Here is a 23020-nt window from a genome sequence, read left to right as displayed (position 1 = left end):
ATCTTGAGTGTCAGCCTGAATGTTCACAGGGTTAGATAGTTAATCTTGAGTGTCAGCCTGAATGGACTGACAAGCACCTAAGATATTGGTAGAGCACACCTGAGTGTGTCTATAAGTGCATTTCCAGAAGGGACAAGATCTATACTGACTGTGGGCACCACCACCACCACATAGCCTGAAGAACCAGATGGAATAAAAGAGGACAAAGGAAAAGTCCCACAAGTGCAGTGTCTCCCACAACCCGCCACAACAATATAAGCTGCTTTACTATGCTATGTCCTCCCTGTCATGATAAACGGAAATTTCTGAAACCATAATCCAAAATAAATCCTTCCTCAACCAGGTGTGGAGATGCATGGCTTTAATCCCAGCACTCAGGAGAGAAGAGGCAAGGAGATCTCTGTGAATTTGAGTCCAGCCTGGTCTACAAAGCTTGTTCCAGGACAGCTACGGCTACACAGATTAACACTGTCTCGAAAGAACAAAAACAAAAACGAAAAACACAAACAACAAAAAACCCTTCGTGCCCTAAGCTGTCTCTGTCAAAAGCAGCAATAAGAAAGTCACTAACAGAAAGGTAGCGCTAGAGAACTGGGGCTGTTGCCATGACTACCTGATAATACGGTGCAGAAGCCTTTGGTCTGTGAGAGAAATAGGAAAACATTTGAAGCTGTGGAAGCGCCAAACTGCTGGAAGCAGGCTGAGGCCAGTGGGAGTTCAGAAGACGAGGATGCATACAGAATTCAACAAAGTTTCAGATGGAAAACAAAGATTCTATTAGAATTGGATCAGAAGACATAGAAGACATTCGTGTTACATTCTGGCAAATAACCTGTCTATATTTTTATACATGTCCTGAGACTTCTTGTGGAAAACCATCTTTAAAGACAACAAACCAACCCGGGCGGTGGCAGCACACGCCTTTAATCCCAGCACTCGGGAGGCAGAGGCAGGCGGATCTCTGTGAGTTCGAGGCCGGGCTGGACCGATAGTCTCTGAAACAATACAGAGAAACCCTGTCTCGTAAAAACCAAAAAAAAAAAAAAGACAACAAACCAATTAATCTGAAGGAAGAAATTTCAGAAAGGCAGCAGCATTCAGGATGTGGTGTGGATGCGGCTAGAAGCTCTTAGCCAGGGTTACAATGAGAATCGGAAGAAAACTGAACCCAAAGATCTGAAAATCTTACAAAGCCCTAAGAAAAGTCCATGAAAAGATATAGCTTAGGAAGGAATGATGTCTGAAGAGATTAAAATAATTTAAAAGTAGGGGCTGAAGAGTTTGCTCTGCAGTTAAGAGCACTTCCAGAGGATGTGAGTTCAGTTCCCAGCACCCATGTCAGGTAGCCCACAACTGCTGACAATCCCAGCTTCATCAACTCTGACACTTGCTGACAATCCCAGCTTCATCAACTCTGACACTTGCTGACAATCCCAGCTTCATCAACTCTGACACTTGCTGACAATCCCAGCTTCATCAACTCTGACACTTGCTGACAATCCCAGCTTCATCAACTCTGACACTTGCTGACAATCCCAGCTTCATCAACTCTGACACTTGCTGACAATCCCAGCTTCATCAACTCTGACACTTGCTGACAATCCCAGCTTCATCAACTCTGACACTTGCTGACAATCCCAGCTTCATCAACTCTGACACTTGCTGACAATCCCAGCTTCATCAACTCTGACACTTGCTGACAATCCCAGCTTCATCAACTCTGACACTTGCTGACCTCCTCTAGCACCTGCGCACATGTGATGCACACGTACGTGTGAGACAGACACATGCACAAATACACATCAAAACAACAATCCTTTAAAGATTATTTTTAAAACTCTTTCAAGCCAAGCAGCGGTTGTGCACTCCTTTAATCCCAGCACTCGGGAGGCAGAGACAGGCAGATCTCTGTGAGTTCGAGACCAGCCTGGTCTACAGAGTGAGCACCCGGACACCCAGGACTATTTCACAGAGAAACTCTATCTTGAAAAACAAAACAAACAAACAACAAAAAAGTCTTTCAAAAGAAGCCAAGTATTTTATAACAGGACAATAAGAATAAGGTATGGAGGGTATCTTCTGAATGGGCCATACCCCCACAAATTGGAGTCTTGAAGGTAGCAGACTTGGATGTTGTCCATGTGGTCCTAGTTTTACATGCTCTTGTCTGCTCCTCCCTTTCCATTTCTCCATAGGCAACCTCCTCTCTGTGTGCATTATTCTACAGGGCCTCACAGCTAAGAGTTGATTTCATTATTCTGAGGAAATATGGGGCTGGAACTTTTGAGCAGTGCTGGAACTGTTGACACTGGGGGCTTCTGGAGATGTACTAAATCTTTTTTGCAGTATGAGATAGTTATGAGCCTTTAGGAGCCCATGGTACAATGTTATGAGTGAAGAAGATGTGTTTGTGTATTGTGTCTCAACCAGTAAACTCTGTAAGGGAGGGTTAACATGATCAGTCACATGACTGGACTGAGAAGCAAGCACATAAAACCCTGAAGTGTACCTTTGAATGTGTCTGTGAAGGAATTTCCAGAGAAGATAATCTAAGAAAAGAAGACTTTCCCTGAAAGTAGGCAACACTATTTCATGGATGGGGATCTGGATTAAATAAGGAGGGGGGAGAACTAGCCAATACAGCAGACACACTCTCTGCTTCCTGGACAATATAATGGAAACCCCTATGCTCCACAAAGCCCTCCACACCAATACAGGCTAAAACCATGAGATGAAACCAATACCCCCTCCTATAGGTCGTTTCTCTCTGGTATCAGAGCAATGAAAGTCTCACCAACACAGATGCCCATGTGTAAGTTTAATACTACTACATCATATTTTGCCCTTTCACACTTTGTCTGTAAGGTCCACTCTCAGGCTGTGCTTAGCAATCCAGTTCCAATCATCAACAGAGCAGTGGAAGGGAGCTGATGACCGAAAAAACTTGCAATGGCTGACCATTTTTACTCAGAAGCAGGTGGTAGGCTAGTGTAGTATAGTGACATGTATTTTGGATACATGTCAGTTGTCACAAAAACACTACGGAGGAAGTAGAACTACTGTAAACATGAGAAAGAACCACAATTAACTGACAGTCTATTTATGCTACCTTCCCCTGCCTCAAAACTCTGCTATTTCGACTGTGCAGGCATGCAGGGCCCAGTAACTACTAGATGGTGCTTAATCACCAACAGAGCCAACAAAAATAGGTTAGACTGGTACCATGCTAATGCTTCAGCCAGATGTCTGCAGCTGGCATGTCAAGGTCTGGGGGCTGATTTCAAACTCCCTGGAAAGTCAGGTCTGGGAACACTATGCCTTGTAGCTAGCTGCCTTGGCCTCTTGTCAGGGAAGAATGCTTGTAACTATACTGTAGTACTTGTCTTTTACTACAAATGCTAAAACATTCACAATGTGTCTCTTATTGTCTTTAGGCCCTTTGTCCCAAGGAAATACTTGCTACTACAAGATCTATTTGTGCAAATTCGTAGTGTAATAACTACTCCCTGGGAACAATGGGATGATATACCATCATATAAATAGGGAGAAGTGAGTGTTACATTGAATGATATAAGATGCATACATATCACAAATTATACAGAAAGGCAGCATATATATGCTACTAGGTAATTACTCTTCTACAGTTCAAAAACCAAAATGCACAGAAAGGTACATGGTGACATCTCCCTTCCACCCAAAAGTCACAGCTCCAGAGGTTTGTCCCCTAAGGAAACCAATGATTAGTCCATTACATATACTTCCATCTAACTGTACTAGCTTATTTGTTTAATACTAAACATACCCCTCTCAGATTAAATATCAGTTCAATAGAAAAAGGTAAAGACTCCTGATATTTACTCAAAGGACTCCAAGACATCCCAGAGATCCTTGCACATCCATGCTTACTGAAGCAGGACTCACAATTAGTGTCTGTAATCAGAGAAATGGATAAGGAACAGTATACACAAACAATGGAATTTTACTCATCCATGAAGAATGAAATTATGTGGTTTGCAGAAAAATGTGTACAGCTGCAGATTATCACAATAAGTAAGTCAAACTCAAAAAGGCAAATATTATAGCCGGGTGGGGGTGGCGCACGCCTTTAATCCCAGCACTTGGAAGGCAGAGGCAGGCAGAACTCTGTGAGTTCGAGACCAAACTGGTCTACAAGAGCTAGTTTCAGGACAGCCTCCAAAACTACACAGGAAAAAAAACCGAAAAAGGCAAATACTGCATATTTTCTCTCACTTGTGAGATTTTATAGATATAACATAAAAGCATGCATATATTCATGACATGGAAATAGAAGCTTGAACATCTAGAACAGTGGTTCTCAACCTATGGGTTGCAACCCCTTTGGCAAACCTCTATCTCCAAAAATATTTACATTACCATTCATAACAGCAGCAAAAGTACAGTTATGAAGTAGCAGCAAAAATAATTTTATTGTTGGGGGTCACCACAATGTTAGGAACTATATTAAAGAGTGACATCATTAGGAAGGCTGAGAAGCACTGTTCTAGGGGAACAAAGGGAAATAGCAGGATGTGAGAGGAGAAAAAAGTAGAGGGCAGATACACTGTCAAAGTATATCAAATACTGTGTACAATGTATATGTGCCAATAAAATAGATGATAGGAAAGAGACCTTTAAAAACTGTAGAGGTTTTGGATTTCAAAATTGAACATTTTCATTCATAAAAAATGTATTCATAAAAATTTTGAAGTTAAATTGTAGCTTCTAGAAATTAATATGCATGCTCAGAACAGGGCAGATACTCAACAAGTGCTTCCCTAAGCCTTCTTGCCCTTTATTACTCAGAGACAAAAGGACAGCTACTCACTTCCTCTATTGATATTGAGAAATAAAATCGGAGTTCTTTGTCTGTGGGCAGATGCATGTGTGTGCACAGGTCTGTTCAGATATGCACATTAATGTGCATGTGCAGAGACCAGAGTCTCCTGCTTTATCTCTCCAATAATCTTAAGCACAAAAAGGAAAATTTAGTAATCAAATAACATTAGAATACAGACTTTGATTGAAACACAAGATCAAACATACTGGAAAGAATTGTTTTCTCACAGTTACAAATAACCCATATCAACATATTAATATTTGACATAATCCAGGAATTCACATATTGACAAAATCAATTTCTCAATACAATTAAAAGCAACAAGTAGACCCAAAGACATAGGACAAAAGTATACAGGTATATTATGAGATTCATACTATGATTATCCACAAAATGAAACTGCACACTGGATGTGGTCCCAATGACTGAAACACTGAGGTAAATTTTAAAGTATCTATCATTGCAAGAACATTCTACTGTCGTTTTTAAGCCTTAAGATAAAGATGTCTAAAGCTGGGTGTGGTAGCTCATATATGTAATCCCAGTACTCGAGAGACTGAGGCAGGAGGACTGCCCTAAATTCAAGGCTCCACAATGAGTTTCAGGACAGCCTAAGCTACTATGCAAGACCCTGTCTCAAACAAAACAAAAGCCAAACATAAAAATTACTGAATTCTGTGTACATAGAATAATCTTCAGAACACATATTTAATCCTCATTTATTTTCTATGTCTTTGAGCATGCATTTATGAGCCTGCCAAATGTACTTCCTATTTCACACTGCTCTTTAAGGAGTTGGTTCTGAGACTTATACGATAAATATATGCTCATAGCATTGTATAAACATACAAAGGCAGTCTTCATTTCCAACACGGCTCGGAGTCAGTCATCTAAGATGGCAGCATACTTCAATTCCTCATTCACTATCTGCTCAGAAAATATCTCAGTTTACCTGCTTTCCTCATGTCACTCATTTGTCACCAACTAACACAAACCACAGAGACTCCTTGAGCAAGTATGGAGGCCAAAATCTGTCCTGAGACCTGTGATTTCCAATAACCAACTAGGTTTTTTATTTTATGGTTTCAAGATCTGTTTAGGCCACTATTTCCAAACTGGAAGCCTTCTGACTAGTCCCTTGTATAATTTGTCTGAAAGGGTTTGGAGGCCATAAGCCTGGCTTTTAATAACTAACCAAGAACCATGAGACCCAAAAGGCCCAGGACCAAGGGTAATTTACACATTAAAAATTAAGCTGCCTGCTTTCCATTCTGTCAGGGATCCCTGGATGGAAACTGAGTGGAGTATACTGTGATGAAGAATAATGCTCTGGCTTGAGAAATAGTCCCGAAGTGACTCTTTTATTTCATTGGAGGATGCTGCTTGTAGGCTTTTACACCCCTGAATTAAATTTAAAAAGAATGCTTGGCTCCAGCTCCGACTGAGTGGAGTGGGGGTGAGGGGAGAATGGCAGGAGGCACACACACAGAGGGGGAAAAGGATGACTCAGATTGTGGCTGTTATTATCCATGTCATAACCCTGTCTGTGTAGCATGCTGTGAACTACTAAATCCAGAAAGGATGGTGGTATCAGCCTATCCTTAACAAAAGGGGGCTGACTCCAGAATTCAAACCACCACTTTCCCCTCCACACACTCAGAAATGTATCTTTAAAGTTGCTCCGTGTTACCATTTTAAGGATACAAGAGCTACCCTTGGCTTGCAGAAAACAAGGAAATAGGTATAAGTTCCCCAATGAGACATTAAGGATACCTGTCTCAATAGTTAGGCCTGACATGGTGGTATCACCAATCTGGGTCCTAGACGGCACTCACCTTTCATTCCTCCTCAGACATCATTCACAAGAGATAAAAAGAACACAGACCTCAGAAGTGGGCACCTACCTGGGATGACCATCATGGACAGCTCAAGTCAAGACTTAACATTCAGACCTCTTTCTCACCCATCTGTGGCTTGTCCCCTGGGGTGGCACAACTCCCTGGGAAATCACCCACTTCCTGCCCCTGTACCCTCTGCAGATCTAAACTGGGGTGGGAAGCTGGGTAGAGGTTGATGGAGAGGGACACAAGAGAAACACATAATCAAGCAGAGGGGCCAAAGACACCTCTGTGTCTTTCATCTTGGTTCCTGGTAAAGAAACGTTGAAACGGGACAAAATGCTTTTTAACCATAGCAGAAAGCAGGAAAAATGCAGACAATTGACCTTGGAAACCCACAGCGTCTCAGCGGGAAAAGCAAAAGAAGAAACTCCTTGGGAAGTGAAGCGGGAGCACTGTGAGGCACCGGGAGGAGCACAGCCAGCCGCCCAAGGGATGTGGGCCGGGGCAGTGGCAGGGAACTCACCATAGATCATGGCCAGCCCGGTCTCGTGCAGGAAGCGCACCCGGCGGTGCTTGAAGAGCCAGATGGTGAGGATGGTGAGGGTGAGCAGCAGGATGAAGGTGAGCAGGCTCACACTGTCCTGCCGGTGGCTCTCCTCCGCCTCCTTCTCGGTGGCGAGCTCCTCCATGGCGCTGCTGTCCTCGGCCGCCGCCCCAGAGGAGGAGGCCGCGGCCCCGGCCCGCAGCCCCCGACCCAGCAGCACCGGCAACAGTGGCAGCAGCAGCAGCCGAGGCGACAGCGCCCACACAGCCCTCCCTGGACCAGGGTGCACCGCGTCACTAGGCTCCATGACTCCGGGCCGCCCGCGCCTCTTCCACGCGGGGACCAGCAACAGCCCGCGCGGTCGTCGGCAGCTTCCCGCGGTGCTGACCTACCCGGTGGCTACGGCCGCAGCTCCTCCTCCAGCCGCTAGCGCCTGGCCTGGCTGCGCCAAGCTGCGGGGGAGGGGCGCGCGCAGTGCGCAGGATCCCCAAGCGCCGCCCCCCGCCCGCGCACCTGTTCCTTGGTCGTCGCCCCCCCCCGCCGCCCCTCGCCTAGAGCTCGGCCACCCCGCTGTCCGGGTGGGGCAGTCAGCCCTTCCGTGGCGCCGCGCTGGTGGTTCTGTCCAGGAGTACCTGGTCAGACCGTCTGGGGTCAGCTAGCTAGTTTCTGAGTAGTAGCCGCAACGCTACCTAAATGGGACTACTGCAGAGGTCATTCTCTCCTGGCAAGGAACATCAACTCAGATTGATCCGCTCCTCAATCTCCAGTCCTGTCCCTAGGGCCACCGCTAAGAGTTTGATGTCATGCGGGTGTCATTGGGTCTGAGCCCAATAAAGTGAGGCCTCCCAGGAGTTACAAAACCACATTACTGTTCACACACACACACACACACATTGCTCTCAATTGTCACCTTTCTAACTGTATCCAGAGTCTCTGGACTCCCCAGAGTCTTCCAGGCATCATTCAAATGAACTATGTTCTGGGCTGCCTTAATATAAGGGTAGGTAAAGGCAATCGGTCAGAGCGATGAAATAAATACCTCCATCATCAATACTTCAACTGATCCTTTCGGGGAAAACAGGTTTGAACTAGAGGAAACTAAAACTCTTGCCATTCTGTGTAGAAGACTGGCAGATGGTCTGTCCTCAGGTGGGTGGAAGGGGCCATTTTATCCTGATGTTGTCTTCCTGTTAACTCAGAAAATAAGGGAGTATTTAATTGAACTTTAGGATCAAGCCCAACTCAGAATCATGGCAAGGTTTTCAGAGATAAAACCTCTTGGAACAAGTCCTAATAACTAGAGTTTTCAACCCACCTTGTTTCTCTAATCAAGGAAGAAAAGAAAGCCTAACACAATCAGTCACTACCTGATGTTGAACACTCTGTTCATATTTACTGAATCTCATATCCCTACCAACTTTCCATAATCTCTCTTCCAGAGAGGTTTGCAGTTAGTCTGTTCAGAACACTCCCTCCTTCCTCTGGGTGAGCATTTAGCCAAGACTGCTTAGTGCCTTCTTCACACCAAGGAATCTCTTCATCTTGATTGTGACCAGGATCTTTACCTACTCCATAATTATAGAAGAAACTGCAAACAAGAACCACCTAGACAAGCCTGAAACTGCAATAATGAAATGATTGGTGCTATTTTAATTGACCATACTATTTGAAGACAATTTCTTCTACAACAATAGACAACCAGAAGATTAATCATTACCTAAAATAGTTGCTTCAGGAAGAGCATAAAAAGACCCACCTGACTATCCACCTGAATATCCACCAAAGACGCCGCTATCTATACATGTTTCTATTTGCATTGTAGCGCATTCAACCCAGAGGTTCTGATTCCAGTAAACACAGATTAATCCACTCAACTGATCCTCTCTAGGTTTGGTGGCACACACCTAAATCCCAGCTACTCAAGAAGCTGAGGTCAGCAGAATTGAATCAAGGATTTCAAGGCTAGCCTGGGCAACAAAGCAAGATCCACCCCAGTCTAAAACACATCTGAACAGAAGGCATAGAGAAGCCATTTAAACATCCGGAAAAGAAAATGACAGGTAACTTCATGAAGAACACCGGAATTGAAGCAAATTAGAATTAGCAATGAGTTCAACATTATTTTTCTTCCAGTCTTCACTAAAACAGACTCAAACCAACCTAGAAGGGTGAATTGACATGGACAAAAAGAGCTCCAGAAAGAGGAGCTCCTAATGTTCAAAGCACACAGAAGAAATGCATTTATTTTTTTTTCCTTCATTCTCACGCACACTGTGGCAGCTGCATTGGGGGAAGAAGAAGTACCCTCAAGCTCTCAGATGGACAGGAGTGGGGACAACAGCCTTCCTCTCTGGTCCCAAGATACCCCCACCGTGTGTGTGTGTGTGTGTGTGTGTGTCTGTCTGTCTGTCTGTCTGTCTGTCTCTCTATTTCTCAATAGATCTGTTTCTTTGTCTCTGTCTCTCTGTCTCACGGTGTCAAGAACTGTAATCACAAACATGAGGCCCCATGCTCAGCTTTTGCAAATGCATACTTTTTCTTTCCCTTTTGATCCAGGGTCTCACTATGTAAACCAAGGTAACTTCAAATTTACAGAGATCTGCCTGCCTCTGCCTCCGAAGTGCTGATTAAGTGTGTACCACCATATCCAGCAACAAAAAATTCTTTGTTGTTGTCATTTGTTTTTCGAGACAGGGTTTCTCTATGTAGCTTTGGAGCCTGTCCTGGAACTCCTTCTATAAACCAGGCTGGCCTTGAACTCACAGAGATCTACCTGTCTCTGTCTTCCAAGTGCTGGGCTCAAAGGCATGCACCACCACTGCCCGTCACATTTTTGTGGTTGCTGTTGTTTTGTTGTTGTTGTTTGTGATAGGGTCTCACTATATAGCTCTTGATATCCTGGAACTCAAGGAGATCCACCCGCCTCTGCTTCCCGAGTGCTGGGATTAAAGGTGTGTTCCACCACAGCCAGCTGAGAAGAATCTTTTAAGGGGTTGTATATTAAATGAATCCTACTAAAGTATATTAATTGTACAAAGTAATGTGCTTCATTATGATATTTTCATATATGACTATAACATGCTTTGATCATATTCACTGCTTCTTTTCTCTTTGACATCCCTAGCAGGAAGACAACCTCAAAATCAAAACTATTTTTTGTTGAACAGACCAGTAGTTTCTAGTGAGGGAGGACATGATTAGGACATGAGTCAAGGAAGGTGGGGTGGGGCATGGCACTGTTCTATACCATAATTGTGATAGTGATAAAATGAATCAGCCTGCGTTAAATTGACCTAACTGTGCAGGACAAGTGAATTTCCCTACAGATCAATTTAAACAAGTCCTCCCTTGAATTGCTCTTAAGTAGCCTCCAGTTTGGGGTTGGTTTAAATAGATAGTGATGGCCTTAAGGAATCCTTTTCAGATGTGCCCTGACTTCAATTACCATGGAGTGTGGGCAGGAGGTGTCAAGGAGGAAAACTGAAGCCTAAAAGTCATGCATATGCAGAAGATTGCTATGAAATGCACAGGCATAAATATTAGCGGCCTGCTTTTCTAGGATAGCAAACCAAAGGGGCAAATAGAGCTCTGTAACAATGCAAAGAGTGACTAATTGACTCAGAATTTAACAAGAAAATCTACAAGTGCTTTGGGTATTCACACCAGAGGAAATTGAAGGCAGATAATAGGTTCTATAGGTAATAAAGGAGCTGAGATGGCAACAAGATCACAGTGTGGCACATGAGTAGCTCCTGGAACTCCACATGCTAGAGCCATAAAGATGAGAGGGAGTTTCATAGTTGGGATTGCCTTCTTCTTCCAAACCAGAGAACTAGGTCATATGAGAGAAGCTGGCATCTTAGCAGTTTGTCAGGCTTGTGAGAAGGGTTTATGGGAAGGCAGCCTGAAGGAGAAGGCTTCCTTCCTTAATTCTTGCTGTTCCTGTACAACACTAAATGTTCTGACCTGAAGCTTCTTCCAGCTCTTGCAGATTAGATCCAGCAGCAACCCCTCCTTAGGGGCTCAGCTATCAATTGTGTAGGACCCAGGTGCTGCACTGAACCCCCAGTTTCTGCCTATTGTGCTCCCAGTATTAGTTACGGTAGCTGGCTGCTTCTCCTAATACGGTCTCTGGGTTTTCTTATCGCTGCCTTCAGGTGCTCTCAGTTCTCCAATACCTACGCGACAGATTTCCTATATTAAACCTCTAATGGTTCTGTTTTCTTCTCTGAACTGACTGTGGACTTAAACTGCTTAGACTCACCCAGGGTTCCTCGTGTTTCTTTTGCTTTTGCTTGCGCTTATGCATTTGAGGACAAAAATCTCCAATTCCTAAGCATGGGGCATAAGGCCTACAGTGAACATTGCTCGGTAGCCCCTAATATTTGTGGTGCAAACACAAAGAAAGTTAAATTTCCACCTCTTAGAAGTTTGTGGTGACTTTGTAATTTGCTATGACTGATGTGAGGAATATCACTTCTGTGCAGAAATTTGTAAGAACAGCTAGATGATTCTTTCTGCTTTCTCCACTTGCAATGGTTAAGTCCTGAAGCCTCAGGCAGAGGTGGGAGCATTCTAAAGTAGACACATGGTCTGGGAGATAATTTGACTTACTTTGGGAATACTTAGGGCTGTTACCACAGTGTGGTTGTCCTCAAAATTCACAGGAATCAATTCCAAGAACCCAAATAAACAAATGCCCAAGTTCCTTATATAAAATGGCTCGCCCTCTCTCCCTCCCTCCCCACCCTGTGTGTGTGTGTGTGTGTGTGTGTGTGTGTGTGTGTGATCTAGCTAACTCCATCCCTATATGATCTCTAGAAATGTTGTTATAATCTGCATCTGAAATGCTCTCCCCCAGTCAATATCTATTAAAGCACCATTGCAGTGTTGGGAGATGGTGGGGCCTAGTGGGAGGAAGTTAGGGCATTGGGGCATGCCATCAAAGAAGATATTAGAATCCCAGTCTCTTCTCCTTTGCTTGTAGGTCACCCCAAGGTAAACAGCCTCTTCCTATGTCCTGTGCCACACTCTCCCACTCTAATGTTCTGATGTGTCACCACAAGTCCAAAGCAGCAGAGCCAGGTAACCATTGACTGCTGTGAAACCATGAGCCCCAATAGACACATCTTCCTTTAATTTTATCCTAAATATTTGTTCCAGTGATAGAAAGCTAACACAAGATTATGCATAATACCTGATACAACATAAATGCTATAATTCGTTGGTTGTGAAGTTTTTGGTTTTTTTTTTTTTTTTTTTTTGGTTCTTCGAGACAGGGTTTCTCTATGGCTTTGGAGGCTATCCTGGAACTAGCTCTTGTAGATCAGGCTGTCCTCGAACTCACAGAGATCCACCTGCCTCTGCCTCCCGAGTGCTGGGATTAAAGGCATGCACCACCACAGCCCGGCGCTATAATTAGTTGTTACACTACATTGTTTAGGGAGTAAGAGATGAAAATAAATTTCACATGTTCATAGTAGACACAGCAATCATGGGCGTAACTAAATGTCAGAAACAATGAGAAGTGTTACTTATTCATTTAGTTGTTTATTTAAGAGTGTTCTAATTTGTGATAGTTTGAATCCATAGAAGTGTAACTGTGGATAGGGAAGGTTGATTGTATAATCTAGTGCCTAGCCTACCCTGGCTAAAACATCTATGATTTGTCCCCTGCCAACCTTCCTTTCTAGAGTCATCTCTGGCAATCTCCACTCCCCGTCTCCCTCTTCCCTAAGTGTATCAAGAAGTCTTGCTGGGCAGTGGTGGGGCACGCTTTAATCCCAGCACTCAGGAGGCAGAGGCAGGGGATCTCTGTGAGTTCGAGACTAAGCCTGGTCTACCAAGCGAGTTCCAGGACAGGCTCCAAAACAATACAAAGAAACCCTGTCTCGAAAAAAAAAAACAAAAAAACAAAAAAAAGAAGTCTTATACCTGGGAAATAGCACTGACTCCTCCTTTTACCTTGCCAATCATTTTGACCTGCTACCTGCTGCAAGATGCTCAAAGTCAAGTGAAGATGTTAACTACTCCAGGAAGCTTCCTCAATCTGAGGTAGTTCTAGCTAAATAATGCACTGAGTACAACACCTGGTATTGTACTCAGTGCATCTTCTAGAAGATGCTCAAGAAGTAGTTTTTGAAAGGGTGATTAAACCTATTGCCATGCCAAAGAAGGCATTCACCAAGGAAGTAAAGTTCATACGATTCACTGTAGTATAGCTGTAGCAGGCAGAACAGTAAAGGGAAACTCTTTTCATTGAGGCATCCTAAGGGGTTGTTTTAGTGTGGACAAAATTCCACATGAACAACCAGGCAGTGTTTCAATGTCACGGTGTCCTGTAAAATTTGCAGTTGGGGTTTATTGTGGTTAGCGACAGCCTAACCTTGAGGAGAGGATGGTCTTGCCCGAGTCAGAAGTGACTCACAGACACCCTTACTACCAACCTGGCATCTACATTTTTTCAGCTAGGTCTTTGTTATGGTTAACAGTTTCTAATGAGATAATGGTCCTACTTGGTGGCAGCTATTACCTTCCTCTAAGCCCTGCTGCTCTGATGCAAAAACAGTCTTATACGTATAGAAAGAGGTAGCATTGCCATGTATCACCAGAATGGCATCCATACATATATAAGCATACATATATAAAACAGAGGCTGCATATATATCACAGTTTAATTGGGATTTGGTCCATCTTACATTTTTCCAAAATATATCTTATGGACTACTGATCATTTCCTTTGTTTAGAATTTATGACTTTTTAATTATCCTTTGCTTTTTATAGCATATATTCTGTACCCCTTCTTACATTCATTGCTATCAGCATTTGCTTTCCTGGTCTGTGTGGGTAAATATGTATTGTTACAACTCAGTGTAGTACTGAGAAAGGTGAAGAGTTTAAATATCCTTTTTATATTTAGTACTACAGTAGTCCTATAACCTATATATAATGAAATGAAAAGTACTTTAAAATATAAAAGTAAAGGGGTTTTTTTCAGCTGCTTTATCATCCACAAATCAGAGCTGTTCGTTCTTTATTGTATGTCCAAAAACCAAAATCCCCCTTTGGCTCAACTGTAAAGTACAGTCCCATTTGAGACACCTAGAACAAAAGCAAAGTCACTACCAGATACTTGTAGTTTTGTTTTGTATGTCTCATCGTACACACTGAAATTCCTCTGTGAGTTACTTAAGAAAAGCCTCCAGATTCTTATTTAATTTTCTTAAAGTGATTGGAAAATATTTCAGCCAATGCTTGAGATAATGCCCTTATTAACAAAATGCTTTAAAATCAGGAAGAGCCTATTAGGAGTTCAAGACACTCATTAAAGATTTTACAAATGGTTCATGTTGTTCCATCTGTCTGCATATTTTTGTCTCACTACATTAAGCAAAATGTAGGTATTGCATATTTAAAGTCCTTTCAGGCTCCTCCAGCTTTGGGCTGGCATCCAGAGGTCCCACTGCAGTAGGCTAGGTCAAACAGCCCATGGGGAAACTTCGTGGGTGTGTTAATTAAGGTATAAATACAGAATCCTCTTCTTAAGCAGCAAGATGAGCTGGCAGAAGACACTTGCTCTACCGGAGGCCCTGGTAAGCCCCCATCCCAGCCCATGGCCTACTCCAACTCCAGTGCCTGCCCAGCCCACCCCCAACCGCCCATCCTCTCTCATCACCATAAACCTACCCACAACTCCCTTGTAAGCCCCTGCTCTGCCAGAGGCCACAACAGCAGCCAGAGTCTCAGGTAAGCACCCCGGCAGCAGACTACCCCCACTCCCTCAGTGCTCGCTCAGCCTAACCCCAACATGTCCTCCCCTCCTTGTCACCACATCCTGTCCCCTAACATCAAGCTAAGGCACCCTTTTCAACTAGAATCCAAGCGGCCTGCAGAACTCCAGGTAAGCCTCCTGCCTTTGAACCGCTCCTGCTCGCTCAGTGACCGCCCACACAACCCTGAACCACTCCTCCCTCCCCCATCACAGTATCCTTTCCAACTCCAGCAAAAGTACCCCCCCACACACACACAACCAAAGGAGACACCGGACACCAGAACTCAAGGTAAGCGACCCACCCTTGAACTGTCTTCACTCAGTAGCCACCCAGCCTACCCCCAATCTTTCCACTTCCCCTCATCACCATACCCCCACCCTCAACTCAATCAGAGGCCCTCCAGCTGAAATGCAGGTCAGACTGGCCTACAGAACTCCGGCCCCCAACTGTGACCAAAGGCTCTTCCACAGGCAAATTGGCTATCAGATATCTGGCCCCCAACTTGGTTGGAGGCCCTCTACTCAATCACAGGCCACTCCAGCCAAAAGACCAGAGAGGAAACAAAAACCAAGAAAGAAAACACCCATCCAACAAAGACAAACTCAGAAATTGTCACCTAGACCTATAATGGCTCCAAATCCTACACAACAGTGCAAGAGCACAATAACAGCCAATACAATATGGCACCGCTGGAGCTCAGGCAAACTCTGAATATTCCAACATAGCTGAAGCACAAGAAAAAGACATTAAAACCAACATTATAAAGATGATAGAGGTCCTTAAAGTGGACATGAATAAATTCCTTAAAGAAAGTCATGAAAAAACTAACAGATGAAGAAAACAAATAAAACTACCCAAGACCTGAAAATGGAAACAGAAGCAATAAAGAAAACATGAACTGAGGAAATTCTGGAAATGGAAAATTTGGATAAGTGAACAGGAACTACAGACACAAGAACCACCAACAGAATACAAGAAATGGAAGAAGTAGAACTGGAAAGATGCCTCAGTGGTTAAGAATACTAGCAGCTCTTCCAGAGGACCTGAGTTCAATTCCTAGCAACCATAGGGTGGCACACAACCATCTATAGTAGTTGTGAGATCTGATTCCCTCTTCTGGTGTGCAGGCAGATAGAGCACTCATATACATAGAATAAATAAGTAAATCTTTTAAAAAAGAAGTAGAAGAGAGGATCTCAAGCATTGAAGATATGATAGAAGAAATACATACATTGGTCAAAGAAAACATTAAATCTAAAAAATTCCTGACAGAAAACATCCAGGAAATCTGGGACACTATGAAAAGACACTAAGAATGATAAGAATAGAAGGAGTAGGCGAATCCCAGCTCAAAGACTCAGAAAATATTTTCAACAAAATCATAGAAGAAAATTTCCCATCCTAAAGAAAGACATTCCTATAAAGGTAAAAAGAAGCATACAGAACACCAAATAGATAGGAAAATAAGAGAAAATCCCCTTAGCACATAATAATCAAGACACTAAACATACAGAAGACAGAAAGACTATTAAAAGCTGCAAAGGAAAAAGGCCAAGTTACACATGAAGGCAGACCTATCAGAATTGCTCCTAACTTCTCAATGGAGACTCTAATAGTCAAGAAGAACCTAGACAGACCTCAGACTACTATACCCAGCAAAACTTTCAATCACCATAGATGGATAAAATAAGATACTTCATGAAAAAGTCCAATTTAATCATTATCTATCCCCAAATAAAGCCCTAGAGAAGCTACTAGAAGGAAAACTCCAACCCAAGGAGGTTAACTACACCAATGAAAACACAGGAAATAATCTCAGATCAGCAAAACCAAAAGAAGGGAAACACACAAACACACATGCACACTCTCTCTCTCTCTCTCTCTCTCTCTCTCTCTCTCTCTCTCTCTCTCTCTCTCTCATACACACATACCACCACCACCACCAACAACAACAACAACAAAATAACAGGAATTAGCAATCATTGGTCATTGATATCTCTCAATATCAATCGAGTCAATTCCCCAATAAAAGTTACAGACTAACAGAATGGATGCAAAAAACCAGAATCCATCCTTCTGCTACATATAAGAAACATAACTCAACAATAAAGATGACATTGCCTCAGAGTAAACAGTTGAAAAAAGTTTTTCCAAGCAAATGAACCTAAGAAACAAGCTAATGTAGCCATTATAATAGTTAACAAAATAGACACCAACACAAAATTAATCAAAAGAAGTAGGGCTGGAGGGGCTGGAGAGATGGCTCAGAGGTTGGGAGCACTGATTGCTCTTCTAGGGGTCCTGAGCTCAATTCCCCGAAACCACATGGTGGCTCACAACCATCTATAATTCAATCTAGTGCCCACTTCTGGCATGTAGGCAGAACACTGTATATGTAATAAATAAATAAATCTTAAAAAAAAAGAAGTAGGGATGGATACTTCATACTCATCAAAGGAAAAATCCACCAAGATGGTCTTTCAACTCATAACATCTGTGTCCCAAATGCAAGGGCACCCATATTTGTAAAAGAAAAATTACTAAAGCTTAAGTCACACATCCACCCTCACACATTGAGTGGGAGATTTCATTAAGAACCAAATGAACCTAGCGGATATCTACAGAACATTCCACCTAAATACAAAAGAATACACCTTTTCAGTACCTCACAGAAATTATCCAAAATTAAGCACAATCCCAGTCACAAAGCAAGTCTCAACAGTTAAAAGAACATTGAAATAATTCCCTGTATCCTATCAGACCACCAAGGATTAAAGCTGGATTTCAACAACAGAAACAACTGAAAGCCTACAAACTCATGGAAACTGAACAGCTCTTTATTGAATGACTATCGGGTCAAGGCAGAAATAAAGGAATTAAAGACTTCCTAGAATTCAATGAAAATGAATGCGCAACATACCCAAACTTATGGAACACAAAGCAGTGCTAAGAGGAAAGTTCATAACACTAAGTGCCTACATAAAAAATTGGAGAAATCTCACACTAGTGACTTATCAGGACACCTGAAAGCTCCAGAACAAAAAGAAGCACACTCACCCAAGAGGAGTTCACAGTAGGAAATAATCAAACAGAAAGCTGAAGTCAATAAAATAGAAACAAAGAGAACAATACAAAGAATCAATGACATAAAGAGTTGACTCTTCGATAAAACCAGTAAGATAGACAAATCCCTACCCAAACTAAGTAAAAGATGGAAAGGGAATATCCAAATTAACAAACTCTGAAATGAGAAATGAGGCATAAAAACAGACACCAAAGTAAACCAAAGAATGACTAGTCAAACTTTAAAAACCTGTACTCCACAATATTGGAAAATTTAAAAGAAATGAATAATTTTCTCAATAAATACTACATGACAAAGTAAAATCAACATCAGATAAACAATTTAAGTAAATCTACAACCCATAAGGAAATAGTAGTCATTAAAAGCCTCCTAACTAAAAAAGTTCAGGGACAGATGGTTTTAGCACAGAATTCTATCAGGCTTTCAAAGAAGAGCTAATGCCAATACTCCTCAAATTGTTTCACAAAATAGAAAGAGAGAAAAATGCCATTTGTTGTTGTTGTTGTTGTTTTGGTTTGGTTTTGGTTTTTCAAGACAGGGTTTCTCTGTATTGCTTTGGAGCCTGTCCTGGAACTCGCTCTGTAGACCAGGCTGGCCTCCAACTCACAGAGATCCACATGCCTCTGCCTCCCGAGTGCTGGGATTAAAGGTGTGCATCACCAGCACCAGGCTGAAAATTGCCATTTTTTAAAAATGAGGCCACAATTACCCTAATGTCAAAACCGAACAAAGACTCAACAAAGAAAGAAAATTACAGACCAAGTTTCCTCATGAACACTGATGCAAAAATACTCGCAAATTGGATCCAAGAATACATAAAAAAGAGCATGCACCATATTCAAGTAGCCTTCATCCCAGAGATGCAGAGATGGTTCAACATGAAAATCTGTCAATGTAATCCACCATATAAACAAAACCCACATGATCACCTCATTAGATGCAGAAAAGGCCTTTGATAAAAATCCAACACCTCTTTATGACAAAAGTCTTACAGAGATTAAGGATAAAATTGACATACCTAAACATAATAAAGGCAACTTATAGCAAGTCTATAGCTAACAGCAAATTAAATGGAGAGAAACCCAAAGCAATTCCACTAAAATCAGGAATCAGACAAGGCTGTCCAGTCTCTTCATATCTATTCAGTATAGTACTTGAAATTTTGGCTAAAGCAATAAGACAACCAAAGGAGATCAAGAAGATGCAAATTGGAAAAGAAGAAGTCAAACTTACACTATTTGCAGACAATATGATAGTTTACATAAGTGACCCGAAGATCTCTACCAGGGAACTCCTACAGCTAATAAACACCTTCAGCAAATTGGCAGGATAGAAGATTAACTCAAAACAATCAGTAGCTCTCCTGTACACCAATGACAAATGGACTTAGAAAGAAATCAGCTTCCAATACACCTTGGAGTAACTCTAACCAAGCAAGTGAAAGACTTATATGACAAAAACTTCAAGTCTTTGAAGAAATTGAAGATTGAAAGATCTCCCAGACTCATGGATCAGTAGGATTAACACAGTAAAAATGAACTTTTACCAAAGTAATTTACAGATTCAATGCAAGCCCCATTATAATTCCAACACAATTCTTTACATTCTTGAAAGAGCAATACTCAACTTCATATCGAAGGACAAAAATACCTAGTATGGTAGCTTGAATACAATTGGCCCCCATAATCTCAAAGGGAGTGGCACTATGAGGAGGTGTGGTCTTGTTTAAGTAGGTGTGGCCTTGTTGGAAGAAGTGTGCTACTGTGGGAATGGGCTTTGAGGTCTCATTTGCTCAAGCTTCACTCAGTGTGACAGGCCGTACATTTCCTGTTGCCTTCTGATCAAGATGTAGCCAGAACTGTGTCTACCTGCATGTTGCCATGATCCCCACCATGATAATAATGGACTGAACCTCTGAACTGTAAGTGAGCCACCCCAATTAAATGTTGTCCTTTTTTGGCTTTTCGAGACAGGGTTTCTCTGTGTAGCTTTGGAGTCTATCCTGGCACTGGCTCGAACTCACAGAGATCTGCCTGCGTCTGCCTCCCAAGTGCTGGGATTACAGGTATGCAACACCAACACCCGGCAAATTTTGTATTTTAAAAGAGTTTTGGTTGCCGGGCGGTGGTGGCGCACGCCTTTAATCCCAGCACTCGGGAGGCAGAGGCAGGCGGATCTCTGTGAGTTCGAGGCCAGGCCGGACCGACAGCCTTGAAAACAATACAGAGAAACCCTGTCTCGTAAAAACCAAAAACAAAAAAAGAGTTTTGGTCATGATATCTCTTCTCAGCAATAGAAATCCTAATTAAGACACTTAAGATAGGTAAAACAATACTGCACAATAAAAGAACTTCTAGTGGTATCTCCATCCCTGATTTCAAGCTATACTACAGAGCTATAGTAATAAGAACCAGATGATATTGGCATAAAAACAGACAGGTGGCTCAATGGAGTTGAACTGAAGACCTAGATGTAAATCCACACACCTTGGACACCTGATTTTCAAAAGAGAAGCCAAAATTATAAAATGGGAAAAAGAAAACATCTTCAACAAATGGTGGGATCTAAATGGATGTTGGCATGTAAAAGAATGCAAATAGATCCATATCTATCGCCCAGCACAAAACTCAGGTCCAAGTGGATCAAATACTTCCACATAAAACCAGATACAATAACACCAGGCAGTGGTGGCTCACGCCTTTAATCCCAGCACTTGGGAGGCAGAGGCAGGCAGATCTCCGTGAGTTCAAGACTAGCCTTGTCTACAAGAGCTAGTTCCAGGACAGCCTCCAAAGCCACAGAGAAACTCTGTCTCGAAAAAACAAACAAGCAAGCAAAAAAAACAGATACAATGAACCTGCCTGATAGGAGAGAAAGCAGGGAATAGCCTTGAATGCACAGGAGACAACTTCCTGAATAGAACATCAATACCACAGGCACTAAGATCAGCAATCAATAAATGGGACCTCATGAAGCTGAAAACAGAAAGAGAGCCCATGCCTGACACTTCCTGAAAGGCCAGGAACCAGAGGCTGGACAACACAGAGACCTGGGATAGGGGAAAACCAATGAAATTATTAGTAATGATATTCTATTATACTCATAGATGGGTGCCTAGCCAAATTGTCATCAGAGACATCCAGTAACTGGTGGGAACAGATACAGAGACCCAGATCCAAACATTAGGCAGAACTTAAGGACTCTGATAGAAGAGAGAGAGAAGGATTTCAGGAGCCAGAGAGGTGGAGGACAACAGGAGAACACAGACCACAGAATCAAGTAAGCAGGACTCATTGGGGCTCACAGATACTGAAGCAACACTCATGGAGCCTATAAGGGTCTGAGCTAGGTCCTCTGCATATATGTTATGGTTGTTTAGTGTTCTTGTGGGACTCAGTGACAGTGGAGGTTGTCTCTGACTCTTTTGCCTGCTATTGGGACTCTTTTCCTCCTATTGGCTTACCCGGTCCAGCCTGTGATAAAAGGGTTTTGTGCTTAGTCTTATTGTAACTTGTTATGCTGGGTTCAGTTGATAACCATAGGAGGCCTGTTCTTTTCTGAAGGGAAACAGAGAAGGAGTGAATGGGGGATGAGGTAAGTGGAAGGGCTGGAGATGAGTGGAGGGAAGGGAAACTGTGTTCAGGATGTAATGTATGAGAGAAGAATTTTAAAAAGTAATAAAAAAAAAAAGAAAAGAAGAAGCAAGATCGGCAGAAAGATGCAGAGAAGCCCCCAAACACTGTGGCCTACATGCCTACACAAAAGTATACACCCTGCATGTTTACATTTTAGTAGCCATGCTAGAGAAACACAACCTCAGACCCTATTCAGGGCTGGAGTACCTTAGGAGTCTCTTCTGAAGGTATCCTTCTTGCCAGGATAGCTATACGTTTCTCATCTATCACGTATGGTCAAAATGATCACTGAAAAGGAACCTAGCAACTTTCTTACACTCTAAGTAGCAGGAACTTGCATCCCATGGCTAAAACAGTTAGAGGATTTCTTGCTCATTTAGCAGGTATTCTCTCTCTTGAGGAAGCTGCCAGTGTGTGCTCAGTGACTTGAGGATGTAAGAAGCACATTTCTTGATGTTGTCATTGACTGACAAGTCCTAATGCTCCAAGCATGAGGTCTAATTTCAGAGCAGGAAGAAACAGAAAGGACTCTTGTAATCTCTCTCCTTTAACCAAAAAAGCAAAGTTTCCTCCAGCCTGCCTCCCAAGAACACAGTGAACGTGCACATAGGTCTCACTGTTCAGAGCTAGTTAAGTGGGTACCTCTGGCTGCAAGGTAATCTGACACAGCAAGTAATGGGTTTGTCACAAAAAGCTTAGTAGAGTTGGGAGCCATCGTCTGGGTAGAGGCCATTGCTGCTTCAAAGAAAGGCAAGAAACTATTATTAAAGCAACTGATAAGGTCTCCTCCTCAATGGTCAGGGCAGTACAGTGAATTATAAGGCAGCCAATTCATTAGTGCTGGCACTCTCTGTTTAGAATATGAGATGGTGAGCTGGCACTGAACTTGCTATGAGGATCCCGTCAGATCCCAAAGAAACACAGGACAAATGGCTACCTGGGGTGCCTATTAGCATGCCAAAGAGCCTGCTGGCCTAGAGGCTCACTCAGTACACACCCTCCACCACTCTTCTTACCCTGCCCCCACCCTAAACCTCTCCAGCCCAGGAGCTTAGCTTCCTTTACCCCAGGTTCTCTTTCCTGTATAACCCTGCCACGTTGGCCACGTCTTGGTTCTCTTTGTCCTCTTGGTTCTTCTCTTGGTCCTCAGTGCCTTTCTCGGTGTGCTTGTCCTCTTGGTTCTTCTCTTGGTCCTCAGTGCCTTTCTCGGTGTGCTTGTCCTCTTGGTTCTTCTCTTGGTCCTCAGTGCCTTTCTCGGTCTGCTTGTCCTCTTCTCTTTCTGGT

General features: G+C 42.8%; 1 protein-coding gene across 3 annotated transcripts in view; it reads right to left on the bottom strand.

Moving 5' to 3' along the window:
• The window catches only part of Slc9a7 (solute carrier family 9 member A7), a 156313-nt gene extending 148619 nt beyond the window's left edge, over window positions 1–7694 (bottom strand). The window contains exon 1 of one of the 3 annotated variants that reach the window (XM_021222775.2): window positions 7223–7694. In XM_021222775.2, the coding sequence (XP_021078434.1) occupies window positions 7223–7550 (328 nt within the window). In that variant the 5' untranslated portion in view covers window positions 7551–7694. The remainder of the gene's footprint in view (window positions 1–7222) is intronic. The other 2 variants (XM_005085729.4, XM_013124984.3) reach the window with 2 other exon arrangements.
• Between the last annotated feature and the right edge of the window lie 15326 nt (window positions 7695–23020).

Source organism: Mesocricetus auratus, unplaced genomic scaffold (assembly GCF_017639785.1).
Source record: "Mesocricetus auratus isolate SY011 unplaced genomic scaffold, BCM_Maur_2.0 Super-Scaffold_100033, whole genome shotgun sequence".
Taxonomy (NCBI): domain Eukaryota; kingdom Metazoa; phylum Chordata; class Mammalia; order Rodentia; family Cricetidae; genus Mesocricetus; species Mesocricetus auratus.
This window is presented reverse-complemented; position numbering and strand designations above follow the sequence as displayed.